The sequence below is a fragment of the Enhydra lutris genome, unplaced genomic scaffold (assembly GCF_002288905.1).
Source record: "Enhydra lutris kenyoni isolate GAN:26980312 unplaced genomic scaffold, ASM228890v2 scaffoldscaffold68, whole genome shotgun sequence".
Classification (NCBI taxonomy): domain Eukaryota; kingdom Metazoa; phylum Chordata; class Mammalia; order Carnivora; family Mustelidae; genus Enhydra; species Enhydra lutris.
The window spans coordinates 2,343,932-2,358,550 of NW_019154152.1; the positions used below are offsets into that span (position 1 = coordinate 2,343,932).

General features: G+C 53.5%; 1 protein-coding gene across 1 annotated transcript in view; it reads right to left on the reverse strand.

Annotated features, from left to right (window-relative positions):
* LOC111159507 (F-actin-methionine sulfoxide oxidase MICAL2-like) overlaps positions 1-14,619 on the reverse strand; it is a 185,313-nt gene that overhangs the window by 71,932 nt on the left and 98,762 nt on the right. Inside the window, exons 17-19 of the mRNA XM_022522030.1 lie at positions 10,013-10,199; positions 8,767-8,855; positions 7,393-7,495 (exon numbers count right to left, since the gene is read on the reverse strand). Coding sequence (XP_022377738.1) covers positions 7,393-7,495; positions 8,767-8,855; positions 10,013-10,199 — 379 coding nt within the window. The remainder of the gene's footprint in view (positions 1-7,392; positions 7,496-8,766; positions 8,856-10,012; positions 10,200-14,619) is intronic.

Genomic DNA, 14,619 nt, shown 5'->3' on the forward strand with positions numbered 1-14,619 from the left:
GGGGGGGCACTTGCATGGGGGTGGTGACAAGTGGACAGGTTCTAGCTGTGCTTGGTTGGAATTCGTGGGTGGAGTGGGTGTTGTGCCAAGAGAAAGAGTCAAGAATGATTCCAAGGCTTTGGGCTGAGCAATGGGAAGAATGGAAGTGCTGTTTCCAGAAACTGTGAAGGCCAAGGGTAGACAGAGTCTGTTTCAGGGGACGGTTAGGAGCGGGAGGTGGATATTTAGGTTTCTGAGACCCCTGGTACAATCTACGCAGAGGTAACAAGTAGGCCGCCAGAGACAGAGCTAGAGCCCCCTCCGTCTTCGCTGAGACTCAGAAATCACTACACCAAACCAAAGTCTTGCTGGCAGGTGGCAGGAGGAAAGGGGGACCCACAGCTGAGGCTGAGGTGTCTGCAGGGAGGTGACCAGTTACCTTCAAGAAGGCCGGGAGACCGGAAAACGGGAGAAAAATCAATGGCGCCGCCCAGTGTGAGTTGAGACCTCTGTGTAGTGGCCAACCTAAAGATGTCCTGTCAGGCACGCTGATCTAGAATGATCTAGAATGCCCACGAAAGTCTTTCCTGCTATGCAAAACCAGGAAGGTACCATCCAGAGCTCAGCGAGAGAGTTCCTGCTGCCCTGAGAGCTCTATCAGGAATGTTCCCCCATTCTACTGCCACAAAGCCCTAAGTCAGAAGCACCCATTTCTAGAAGGGACTTGCCCAAGGCCACTGAGTCCACACACAGTGCCGGAGTCAAAGCTGGGTCTCTGGCCAGGTCCAGGGCCTTCCCACAAGCCGAGGCTCCCCCTGACAGCGGCATCTGACTCCTGGCTGGGGCTGGTGACTCTCCGTTCCTTTACAGCTTGAAGGTGCTGCTCTAGGTCATATCAGACAACTCCTGTAACATCAAGGTTCCCCTCAAGGTGGCCGTGAGGAGGTGAAGAGCTAACAAGGTCCTGCACACTAGGGCTTGGCCCCATTCCCAGCACGGGGGTGGTGGGCTGGGGGGGGGTGCTCCATCAGTGACAGCTGGGCCCAGAGCAGTCTGAGCACAGTCACTTTTTTTTCCTTATTGCAGACATTAAAGAAAAAGCTGTAAAAAGGGAATGAGTTCACGGAAATAAAGGAAAACAGCCCACCCACTCTGCACGACCCACTTACTCTACTTAATACTCAGGGTGCACAGAGATTGATTTCTCTGGCTGGATTACTTCTTTAAGCTAAGTTCCCTGGGGTAGGATTACTGCGCTGAAAGGTCAGAGCCCTTTCATGGGTCTTCATCACTGCTGCCATATTGCTTTCCAGAAAAGACTATCCCCATTTTCTTTCCTTTCTTTTTACTCAAGACTTTTTTCCTTACAATCAATTTACTTCGTTTTTTCTTTACTAATTCAGTAGGTAGGAGATACTGAATTTACATTCCTTCGGATGTAATTGTTATAAATATTCACTTTTTAGCATTTACTTGTTTAATATGACTGAATGAGAACTGTCTATTCATAGCCTTTGCCCATTTATCATTGGGTCTTTAGTCAACAAACATGAGCTGGTCACCGACACTCCCAGGTGCCTGGGAACACCTCATTTGTGTGAACTGTTTCAGGCCATGGCAACGAACTTCTTTGTGATCCCATCTAATTCACATTCCCCATCCCCCTGCCCTAGTCTGACTGCCTACTGAATATTTTCATTGGTACTGTTATACATTAAGTTTTTAAAACATATACTGTCAGGTTTACATCGCATGAATCCTACATACTTTTTTCTGTCAGAGGTTTTAAAGCTTAGAAAGTTATCACCCCATAATCTAATCCACAGTCATTCTATTTAATATTTAATTCTATTATTCTACTTTTGAAAGTCTTTAATCCATTGTTTCTGAATTAAAGAACATTCTACCAAGTGCCTACGTAGAATGTGACATGCAAAACAAAAAACCCCACCCCAAACACAAAACTCCCTTCAAATAGGTACGGGAAAGCCCACCTCTGCAGAAGTTAATTAAGCCTCTTTACTGGAGGGTCCCTCAGAGATTTTTACCACACCAGTAAGTCCTGGGGATCGCCAGGTTTGGGAGGACCAGCATGTTTCCTGTAAAGCATTTCTCAAACTTTGGTCCTGTGGAGCTCCTCATTCGCAGAGCGCCTCTGGGAGCTAGTGTTCCCTTGCCACGCTTTGGAAAATGTTGCTTGAACCCAACTTCAGATCAGAACATCAAAACAAAACTCTAAGCTCCGTGGCAGTGAGCACGTTTGTCTATTTCACCCCTGCCACATTCCTAGCGCACTGGAGACGCTCAGTAAATACTAGTTAAGTCAACAAGTGAGTGTATGTACAAATAAAACCAATCAAATCCAGTGCACAACACTGAGATACGTTCTGAGATGCAGGGAAGGGTAGGGACTTTGTGTGGTTCACTGCTGCAGCCCTAGGACCTGGAATATGTCTAGGGTATGGTGTGTGTTCAACAAATACTTGAACAGATGAATAAATAAAGGAATGAATCACTCGTCCAACCGAGCTCCTAACTTCAGTGCCTAACACCTTTCCTTTTATGGAAGAGAAAGAGTATCTCACCTGGGACATGACCCCAGGCAGCTCAGAGGACACTTCCAGGAGCTGGCAGTGGAGCGCAGAGGCCCAAGGCCCCAGAGATGCCCCTCAGGGGAGGCGCATCGCAGCATCAGAAGCCCAGCTACATCCAGCCTGGCAATGTCAGGCTTCCCAACCCAGGGAAGCTGAGGGCGAGACTTCCTTGGCACTGTTCACACTAACCAAGTGAGACGCTGAATCCTTCCTGTATGGGGAGACCAGCCTGGAACTGGGTCAGAGCCTGCCATGGGTTCTATCCTCAGAATGGCTCTGCTGCCTAAGACACCGAGTAACTTGAGCCTTTGGGCTCACGGGAGGCTTCTTAGAATCACAAATGGCTCTCCCTCTGGATAAGCACACCTGCCGTGTTCATCGACATTCTGAAACCAATGTCTGGTCCTTTTGCCTTTCACCTCTCACTCAGCTGGACCAGCGTAAGACCTGTAGCAACCTCGGTCACTTAGGAACCTAGGTTAGTGAACGGTTCCTCAGGAAAGCTCTCCGACAGGTGTGCGGTTTGGGTGGGGGGAAATGAGCACAGGCGCTGTTAAGACAGTCTGTTTTTTCACAGCTCAGGTGACACTGACCCTCACCCAGCTATGCCCAGAATCTACACAGAAAAAGTACCATGAGTTTTCAAGAAAGAGACCCAAAAGCCTGGCCCAGGAGCATTGGTGACCTTTTTCCAAATATTACCCCTGGGTAATATTTTCTTTCAGAGTTGCCCAGCGCAGCCCCAGAGCGTCCCACGTCACCATGAGTGCAGGCCCCACCAGCAGTTTAGGGAAGACTGTCCCCCTAAACCAGCCCCCGTGTTTGAGGATGGAGCAGCTTCCATGGCAAAGAAGAGAGGAAACAATGCGCTTTATAAAGAACCATATTTATTTTCATTTACAGCATCAAATACCATAAATAAAGCTAAACATCGTTGGCTGTGTGCAAAACACAGGGTCCCATGTGGCACTGTAAATGGCTACCCAAGGTCACAGACATGCGTTGCAAGGAGATGGGCGGGTGAGGGGGGAGGCTAGCTAAAGAGAAGGCTGAGAGGGAAGGAGGGCCCTCTCTGGTTGACATTCTACAAAGGGAGGGAGACTCTGCAAGAGAAGACAAGACAAGAGCGATGACTTCGTACTGGCTAGACTCTGCACCAGTGCAGCGAGCAATGCAGCATGCGGGCCCGTGCAGACAGGCCGAGAGGTCGGCGTGCTCCGGCCGCATGCAGGACAGACGCCCCCTTCCACCTGAGAGCCTGAGGCCCTACGTGCAACAGCTCCCCCAGCCTTGGCACGGCGTCCCCCTCTAAGAGCACTTGGAACGTCCTGCTGCTCTGGGTAATGAGTTAGCGGGCACGTGTGTTTTGAGCAGAGCCATGGCGGCACGGACGCGGGCTGCTCCAGGCCAGGGCTGAGTGGAGTCATGTCCACAGCCATCTCTGGCATGGGACAACAATTGCTCCAGTGGAAGCTTCTGCATCCTTGGGGCTTGATGAGACAAGAACAGTCAGAAGAGCCACAGCAAAGCCCTTGTGTCTAAAGCAGAGGCTGCGCTGGGAAAGGATTTGCCGGGGGTGTGGTGGTGGTATGTTCAAAAACACAAAGCCTGGGTGGCTCAAGCCTGCAATGAAGGCTGGGAGCATTTTTTTTTTTTTTTTTTTTTTTTGAGCCCTTCCCCAAAGAGTCACCCATGGTTTTGATCAAGAATCTGCATACGAGAATCGAGGTAAGAATGCTTGTCTGCATGTATTTTTCAGCGGTTACTAGACTGAAGTTCTTTTCCCAGGGGACAGAGCCCTCTCTGGCATGCTGTCTCACAGCTGGGGGACCAGTCCCGGGAAGGTAAGCGGTTTCGCAAGGGGAAAGGCATGCACGCAGGCCGCATGGGGGGCCGCAGGGAGGTAGGCATGCTGCCGGTGTGGACCGGGCGGCTGGCTCAGGGGTAAGTAGAGTCAAATATGGCTTTCCAGCAGAATGCCACCCCACGTCGCCAACCCCCCAGGCCATGGCATGAGTCCGTTAGTATGCAAGATGCTTGCAGTTAGCACGGCCAGGACTGCGGCACAGAGGACAGAGCACAGAAAGCATGTTAGGCGTTAGTACCACTTTCTGAAAATTGGCAAGAAAACCAGTCACCTCCGAGCAGAAGTGTGTCAGCCAAGAAGTGGGTGTAGCACTGGAAGGCTGAAACGAACTGGTGGCCACAGTGTAAGGTTGGCAAGAGAGAGAGACAGAAAGGAGAATTTAGTTCAGGGTGGGGGAAAAAGGGAAAAAGACTGGTAACACAAAAGGCACAGGAGTTGAAGATGAGGCAACCATCGATAAAAGGGAAACTTCCCCAAACAGATCATCGCTTGCTTAGGACCGATGGACCTTTCTGGTAGTGACCGCCTACCCATCGGCCAGAGTGGGGGCGTGCAGTTGGCCGAGGCCAGCGCTCCCCACTCTCCCCTCTGAGTGGCATGCATCCTCAGGACCCCCTGCCCTCCAGGATCTCTTTGTCCCAGTTTGGCTCCAGTGTCCCATGCTCATTCTTGAATGTGCTACGGAGACCGAGAGACGTCTGCCTCCTGGGATCACCAGGCGTTTCAGTTCTGCCCACCAGGAAGGTTCACAGCCTCAGAACATACAAACATCTCAGGCTTCTGACAGGCACGCCCCGTCTCACCAGAGTAATTCAAACCAGTCTCTTTATGGCTGTAAATGACATTCTCCGAGAGTCTAACTCTGGTTCACGGAGCAGAACTCCACAGAGCATCCCTGCCCACCCTGGGCTGAAGACAGAAGCCGGGACACGGCTGTGCACGTGTTCACATCATGCCCTCAAGAATTTCCTTTTAGACTCAAACACAGCATGACTCCAGGGCTCCTCCCACCATGCCGAATATGAAAATTCTAGCAAAAATTTGGAAAAATCCAACACAAGTCATTGGACTGAGAACGGTTCCAATGAGGACAGAGGTGCCAGTTCCCACAGGCTGGGACACAGCCGTGCCCCTGTTTGCTCCAAGAATGTCAAGGAAGGCTTGGTAGAAATGCCTCTCCCTTTCTTCCTGCCCTATAAAACTTGTCACCTCCCAGTTCTCAAGCGCCTCGGCTCCTAACGCATGCCAGGCTCCATCCCTCCTTAATCTAGAGGAGCTCTCTCGTGTCACAAGTGCACAGAGCCATCTCCGGCCTGGACACTCTAGACATCCTGAGCCTTGCTCTAGCAGACCCAGCAGCGGCACGTGTAGGGGCAGGGCAGGGTGTGGAGAGGCCTCCCCCTGGAAGCCCCGAGTGAAGGACACAGGTAGGGTGGACCCAAGGCCTGTTTTTGCCCTCAGTAGGGCATATTTCTTTATATCAGTCAACAAACAGCTTCTGCTCCCAGCCTCCCCAGCCAGTCAAGACACAGGAGGTCAGACACCTTCCTTTGCTAGGACAGTGTGAATACAAACTGGCTGCTTTGGCCAGATCCACGTGGCAGCTGAGTGGCTAAGCCACCAGAATGTCTGTGAGCAGGGCTCATTGGGGAGGTCACGCTTCGCAGAAATCCTATACCCTGAGGGGCTAACAGACGGCTTCAGTCCCAAAGCACAGGATGCGAGAGGGCAGAGTCTTCCCTCAGCCTGACTGTTACGGACCCTGAGTGGCCGTGGCTCAGACAGCAGCCTGGGCTAAGGACCGGGCGGGGGCATAGCTCCTCTCCTGCAAGGCACCAGCTCACCAGAGCTCTGCAAGGTCGGGGACCCTGGGGCCTTCTGGGCCGTGCTCATTGACAGGGAGGGACCATGTATGTTTGTAGCAATCTGCTCGAAACCCCGTGGTCATCTGGCTGTGGTCTGGTGATAAGGATAAAAACCTTTAAGCTACTAATCTGACATCAAAACCAGGGTGCAAAACAGTTCCCCCTCCATCCGGGAGGACAGATCACCACCAACGACATACTGCCGTGTGCTTCCGTAAGGTTTAATTCTACTCTCATCTACTCTTTTCTTCGAAACTGATGATGCTTTCGTGTTGCCAAAACACTGTCCCCGTGGACAAGTGGTACCAGGGTACATACATCAAAAGGCACTGATCAGAAGGTGGCACGCTCACTTCTGTTTCTATAAAAGCCCAAACCATGAGTGTCGCAGGCAGCAACCGTGGCCACGGACTACGCCGTGGAGGGGATTCATGATACCAGTTATAAACTTCAAACCGTGTTGAGAAAAACGGACACTCATCGGGGAAAAAAAAAATGCTTTCTCTTGGCTGATTAAAAGTTAAAAATTGAAATGTAAACCTAGAACTATGGCTCGCTTTGGTATAAAAGAAGTACAAAGCTATAAAAAAACATCCTTCATGTTGTCCGGCCCCAGCACCAGGAGGGGATGTCTACCTGGATGCAATCAGGCGCGGGGGGCCGGGGTGAAGCTCTTTGGCTTGGAGCGAATGGTCTAGAGAACGTCAGGCTGCCAGCCAGAGTCCCGGCCACCTACACTCAGACTGCCGCCTGAACCAGAAATGTGAGGGCCCTTTGGGGTGCTCGGCATTTCATGGGAGCTTCACCGGGAAGCATCTGAGCACCCAGCTGCGGATGGTCTCCAGGGACTCCTCGGACTCGCCGTACATGGAGCCCAGGACCTCAGAGAACACCCAGAGGAGGGGCAGCCCGAGGCTCAGGAGCTCATACGTGTAGCAGTAGTTGTAAGCATTGTCCCTGAAATGCAGGCCGGCTGCACACAGGAGTCCCCAAATCCAGTTAATCAGGCTCCGGGGAACGTGAAGCAGGCCCCACGGCAGCACGAGGGGCCAGCTTAGCGCCTTCCTAAAGGAGGAATTGGTGATACCTGGAGGGCTGCCTTCGGGCGTGCCAATGGCAGCCGCTGCGCAAGAACTTTCCACGGGGGTGTCTCGCCGAGGGGCCTCTTGCTCCTTCCACGGTCCCTCCTCCTAAGAGAGGGAGAGGAGGGGGGGCATCAGGCCATGATTCTCATGTAGCACCCCAACGATGGAGCAGACGAAGAGAGCCCACACAAATGGACCATGGCAGACCCTGCATTTGCAACCAGCCCCCCCCACCCCCGTAAGAGCCCCCGTACACTGCTGAAGGGGGGCTGAATACGGGCATTGCTTTCCTGGGGCCAACGTGACCACAGGGTTCACAGGCCTTCAAAACACACATCCTTTAAAAACAAAACAAAACAAAACAAAAAACACAAGGCTCACACATCCTTTGACTCAGAAACGCTTTCTAATGATCTGTCCTCAGTAAGTAATTTGAAACAGGGACAAAGACGGCTGTACAAAGATACTTGCCATGGAAACAGTTATAAGGTAAAAATAGGACACAACATAAACATTCAGCAACATGGGGCTTGTTGAATAAATTATTAACCATCTTTTACAGGCATCAAAAATGATGCTTCGAAAGAATTTGTAATGTTATGGGGAATGGCTCTTGGTATACTGTTGCTACATAAAAAGAAGGATATGAAAATGTAGTGATAGGATTCCAACTAGGTGAAAAAACAATCACATAGGGCAATTTCACAAAATGTTAGTTACGGGTTTCTCAGAACAGAGTAGTGACCATTTAACTTTCCTTCTTTACATACTCTGTCCATCCGTTTTTCTACATTAAGCCTCTATGCCTCGTGTAATCCAAAAAGAGCTGTACGGTGTGGGTCTCTGCTGGGGGGAGCAGTGGTTCATCAAGCAGTGGAGAAGGTATTTGCTAAGAGCTGCCAGAGGGGACTCTGTCACCAACTGGCCACACACCCAGCAGCCTGTCACTTTGCTGACATTCAAGGCGGGGGACCCGGGGTGGGTAGACTTAGGGAAAGGCAGGCTCCACGGGGAGGGAGGGGCATCCCTGCCTACAACACTGCGGACATGTGGGACCCAGGCATGGGGGACCCTGTAGTTTTCCCATGGCTGGGTATATAGTCCCGTCCCTGGGACATGGGAAAGCTCTTCTCAGAAGCCAGCACCACTGCTTACCGGCAAGCCAGCCTCCAGAATGGGATAAACCCAGAGGCTGGCAGAACAGGCTAAGGCAGAGACCCTCCACCCCGCACACACAGTAAAGACTCTCGGCTTCATCTGCTGGTCTCAGCCCTTCCAGGCCCAGAAACTCTGGCCTCGCTCGCAAGGACCTTTGAAAATGGTCTCCTATCCAGGGGCCTTCCCTGTTTCACCAGCGCTTTCAGGACAAAACATACCTCTCTTTGTTGCTTCAACTCTGCTCGTCTCTTCCTCTGCTGACTGTTGGTCTTACAGTGAATGAAATGAGGCTTGCAGAAAAACTTGCCTGTAAAATGAAACATACACATACTGGCATGCATGGGTTTTCTCCTGTAAATTAGAGCCACGGCAGACACATGCCAATGTCTGTCCCTGTCTAGGTCAGGGAATACCAATACTGGGAGTAAGCCCGGGAGGCCTCAAACTTGGCTTCTGCCATGTGCCTTAAAGAAGCCACACTGAGATGAGGTAGTAGGACCCTTTGCTGCCTCCGAGCAGGCTGTAGCGATGGGGGAGTGGTGGGAGATGCCGGGGACGGGGCCGAAGCCCTCAGATAATCCCTAAGCCAAACCGAGGCTAAGTTCCTTCCCAAGGCCAGCGGCCAGGCTGCAGAATGGACAGCTCCGAGTATCAGCACTGTTTCTAGTTCACAGTCCTTCCGGGGGCCCCTGAAGGTGGGAAAGTCTCGGAGCAGATGGCAGCAGTGAAGGAGAGGAAAAGACCCAGGTGAGGGCTGCCCTGGGTCCCTGGCCACAGCCCAGGACCATTGGGCACCTTCCAGAAAAGACTTCTTTGTTCACCGTTACAACAGTAATCTCGGTAACAATGGTACAGCAGGAAAAAGTTATCCGGCACTCACAATATAGCAGACACTCCTCTGAACACTTTCCACAAATTGACTCCCTTGAACAACCTCGCAACAACCTCACGAGCTAAGAGCTATTATTATCCTCATTTTACTGATGACCTAACGGAGGGACCAAGAAGTTAGGTAATAGGCCCAAGGTTACGTGGCTGGCTGACGGTTCATCCTGGTAGGCTGCTTCTCAGAGGAGAGGTTGCTATTATGATCGCTTTTGTAAGACATACTTTGTAAATAAAAACATTAATAAGTCATCATTTACTGAACCCTTGTTACAAGCCAGGTGTGATCCTCTTGCTGACACGGGGCCACAGAAGGTGGGGGTACTGGTGAGGACTCGTATGTCAAGCACTCGGCACACAGTAGGTGCTGGCCGAGGTTGGTACACAGCAGGCACTCATGGCCCCCCGGGCCCACTCAGGGGCGGGGGGGGGGCTCTTGCTATAGCAGGATCTCCCAGCTCCCAGAACAGCGCTCCCGGGGACACCACAGTCCTTGGGAAGAACGGGGGTGCCCCAGAGGCTCGAGCGGACAGGAGGCCAGAGCAGAGCCCGGCGCGGCCCCCGGCCCCCGGGAGTTACCTTCGTCACCGTCGAAGGCGTAGGCGGCCAGACGCAGGGTGCTGGCGCAGACGCTACAGCGGAAGCACTCCCGGTGGAAGAAGTGGCCCTCGGCGCTCAGCCGCTCCATCACGTACACACGCTTCTTACAGAAGTAACAGGTGTCGCTGCCGCCCAGGTTCAGGGGGAACACCTTCCGCATGGATTCCTGGGGGCAGAGGGTGGCGGGAGAGGAGCGCCATGCGTCAGGGCTGACACCGAGACTCCTGGAAAGTTCTGAGCTCAATCGTGGGGACCCCCTGGGCTCCTGTTTGCCGCTCATCTCACTGCAGGCACTGTGGCGAGGCCGAGGGGCGGAGGATCCGCTCCCGGCACAGACCCCAACAACCCCAGCCCCACGTGGGCTGCTGTTAATTCTGCACCCAGACAGGCCAGCTGAGGACGAAGGAGGCCCTGGAGGGGTTCCTTCCGAGGCTGGCTGCTCTGGTTCAGGTGGGAGTGGCGTCGCTCTATGTGACAGAGGGGGCATCGTTCACAAACAGGCCTGCCCAGCGACGCTGACCCCAGCAATCTGCCCCAGGGATGAAGGGCTGCCTGGGTCTAGAGTGAGGTCCCCAAAAGGATGCTTTCCACACTCTTGTCCCCCTGCAGTGACTTACGCCAGGCCGGGAAAGCCTGCGGCAGTCAAAGTGCTAAAGAGAACTGCAGGAAAGCAAGAGGCTGTGTCTTCCAGCCCCTGGGGCGGCCAGGCAAATTCCTAAATGCAGGAGAGGGGATGAGGGCAAGGCAGCCATGTGCCTGGGGGATTGGGTGGATGTATCAAAAGGAAAGCAAAAGAACTGTCCAGTCAAAGGGCTGGTGATGCAGCAGGCAGCCTTGTTGGGGAAAAGGGAGAATTCAGAGGGCAGAGTATCTCTCTGTTACTGGATTCTCAGTCTTGTGCCAAAGGGCTACTTGAGCTGGACGCCAAATACTGAGGGTAAGGGGTGGCCTGCCTGGCCTTTTCACTGAGCTCTCTAGACATGAGGGGACAGGCTCTGCCTTGTGAAACGACCTTGAGGGGAGCCGAGTGAGGTTAATCGTTCAGAAAATGCAGCCCTCCCTCTAACCTTGGCACCGGTCTACCCCATTGTCACACCTCCTGTCCACAAGCCGGGGGCCTCAGGTGGGCCAGGCTGTCCTCCCTGGGAGACCAGAGCCGGTGTCTGCAGGTGAAGGCTGAGGGGTGTGCGTCCTTACCAGGTCTGGAGAGGTGGCCTGGGTCTTAGGTCTGTGATCATTCATGTACAGATTGACCAGGACTTCGGCTGCAGCCCCTATTCCGCTGGACACTTTCCCTACCGTCAGCTACCCGAGAGCAGAGGTAGAGGAGACAGAGACAAAAGTAGAGGCCAGTTAGCACTGAGAAGGAAAGCGCAAACAGGCTGGATGTGGGACAGGGCTCCACACCCACATGCAGACAGCGCCCAACGTCCCAGGAGATGCAAAACTAGCCTGGAATGGGCAGCAGGCACTCTGGAGACGGAGAGAAGGACAGAGATGGAACGCTGGGGCCTGGGGTGAGCCAGGTGATTTGGAGAACTAGCTCCGTGGGCATGCAAGGCCTGCAGGATTCGTTGAGTTTCTTGGTTCACAAATGGGGTAAATGAATCCCAGAGAGAGGAAGGGAGCTCTCCCAGGCCACTTAGCAAATATGTGCAAGATTCAGAACTCTTCTCAGGTCCCCTGAGCCCCAGCCTGGGTGCCCTCACACCCTGAGGAACCAGGACCTCACAGATAGACAGCTGACCAACAGCCACCCTCCCATAGCCATCCCCGTCTTTGGAGGGCTGGGAGCTGCTGCTTCACAGGCATCATGAGCAGAACCGCTCCCCGCACCCCAGACTGGGAGCAAGGGTTAGGACCCCAGCTCCATCATGAACCAGTTCTGAGACTGGACACAAAACTCTCAGCTGCTGAGCTCAATTTCCTTATTTAGTAGGACAGGGGAAATCGTGCCAGCCTCATGGACGTGTGGTATGAACTGAGGGAGAGAAGGGGGATTCAAGTGCCTGGCGCTTGGCGGGGCTCGGCCAGGAGGAGCTGGACTCCTCCCTCTCCGTTTCCCGAGTGTAGCAGCTCCCAGCCTGCCTTGCAGCCTCCATAGCCCTGGGGAGCCATGGTGGCATCTAACCTGGGTGCCCCCCGGCCTACAGAAGCAGTGACTGGAATGGGAGCAAGGAGGCTACGGGATGGAACTCCACCACGTGCTCCAGGCGGCCGTGCCGGAGGCCCCAGGCTGCTGCTGGCATGTCAGCTCCATGGGGGCCCTGGGCACCACTGCTGGCAGGTCGCCAGTGCCTGTGCTCTGGAGGGCATGACGGCCACCCCGCAACTGTGAGCTTCTGGTTCCCCATCCACGTGTCCTGGGCTGGGGCAGAGGTGGATCTGACAGCCCAAGAGGACATGGGCTGGTCACCCAAATACCCCCAGCGAATCCTATCTTGCTCCCCCTTTCCCACCAGCTATGAATGCCACCCCAGGAACACTGCAGTCTCCTCTTCAGGGAGGCACACAGCACAGAAACGGTTCTGGAAGCACCGTTTCTGACCCAGGATCTGGGAAGAAGGCAGGTCCCGACCCTCCCCAGCCTTGGAATCTGGCTTCTGGGAGGCGTGGCCGGAGAGAACTGTGGCTCAGGTGAACAGCCATTGCAACGGCAAACAACAGTGACGGGAGCAGCTGGAGGAATGGCCTCCATCTAAACCCATGGCTGCCCCTGGGAGGCCACATCTAGTCTGCTACGAAAGCCTCAGCGATAAAGCAGGAAGTTCGGGGGATGGCAAAGCGAATGGCTGCGGTCCCCCAGCTCCTGGTAGCAGAGCCCTGCCTCAGAAGCTGAGACCAGCTTACTGGATTCCATCCAGCAAGAGCACAGCCACTGCAAGGGGGAAGGAGAGGGAAGGACGCCAGGCAAGCTGGGGAGAATGACAAGATCCAGGAGGCTCCTACTCCCTTTCTCATTAAGGAAGCCCTCACACTCATGGCCCTTTGGAGCCCTTGGACCACATGTGGGGCTCCTGGGGATTGTAGCAGGCCATGGGCCTGCTAGGTAGGGGGTCTGAGCCCATGGCTCAGACGGGAGCCTCTCAGACTTTACGAAGCCTGTCCTTTCCTGGGAGCACAGCAGCCAGGCCAGTTACCCCAGACCTACTTCACCTCCCGAGCTGCCCCAACCTGGAGGAGATCAGCCTTCTGCTTCCAAGCACACTCTCTGCCATCCACAGGCTGTCACGAATGCCAAGAAACCTGGCTCCTGTTTCTAAGAAAGGTTCAGGTGCCCTGCTTGTTGTCCAACAAGCCATTGTTTGCCTGACATTCCATCCCTCACCGGGACCCCCACCGGGAACCCCACTGGGACCCCCCCTCTCGGACCAGGCCCCTCAGAAAGGGGTTGAAGAATACTAAATACTTCTTGGGTTTATATCAAATCAAAGAGGGGGGAAGACAGAGGAGGTCAGATTTACCTCCCTGCCCACACTGCCCTTGTGTGGCTGTCTCCCGAGGCCCGGTGTGTGAACTGACTCCGAGGCGCTCTCCCAGAAACACTCCACGGTGATGCCGTGATACCCACGCGCAATTATCGCCTCCCCTGAGTTAGAAGGGGTTGAGGCAGTACTTTCTGAGGCTTTAAATACAAATCCCTAATGGGACCTTATTAACCACTTAGCTAATAAGCACTCTGTGCTGCTTAGCTTTTGTGCAACCCTGGCTTAAGGAGCAATTACAGAAGCATGTCGAGGGCTGGAAGGTAGCTGGCAGATGTCACCAGACCCATCTATGCGCTCATGGACTAGATCAGTTGCTCTGCCAAGACTGGATACTCTCCAGGTCACCCAGCCAGGTGATCTAGGATAAAGACAAGACCTGGTCTTCCAGTATGGGCCAAAAAGGCTCCCTTCTCCCAGTTGCAATCACAGCCCCAGGCCATTGCCATAGCTTTCCTAAGAATAACGAAAGCACCCTTAAGGAGAGCAGCACTGGATCTCCCACATGCCCTTCCCAACCTGATGGAAACCAACCCAGAGTCACCACTGGCCAATACCAAGTGGTGGACCAGACTTTCTGGAGAGGCCACAGCGAGACCCGGTGATGGGAACTCATCTCAAGAGGTGAGGGGAAGCCCCCCGGAAGCCCACCCCAGAGACCAGTGTGGAGGCAGACACTGCGTTGAGGGCTAGAGGTTCTCTTCTGTTTCTTGTCAACAGGATGACTTATTGGCTCCAGTAGAGTGAGGACATGACCAGCTAGACGAATGCTAGTTCATTGCTCCTCAAACAATAAGTGGCAAATGACCAGGTTTTGGTTAAAAAAAAAAAAAAATCTAGAGTCTGTTGTGACCTAGTATTTCCGGATATAGTAAATGTGAATTACTGGAAACAGGATCACACACTTGGATGTGAGCCAATGTCAGATTGCTCTACAAGGTCTAATGCTCACTCTCACTCGCTGTGCTCACTGGGTCACAGACCAGTACTTGCCCATGAACCACACCCTGAGTAGCACTGCTTGAGCCGATTAAGCTCTTAGGATCCTGAGACAGAGATCAATTTGTGGAGAAACTTCCAGACAAGTTTCCAGAAAAGGCA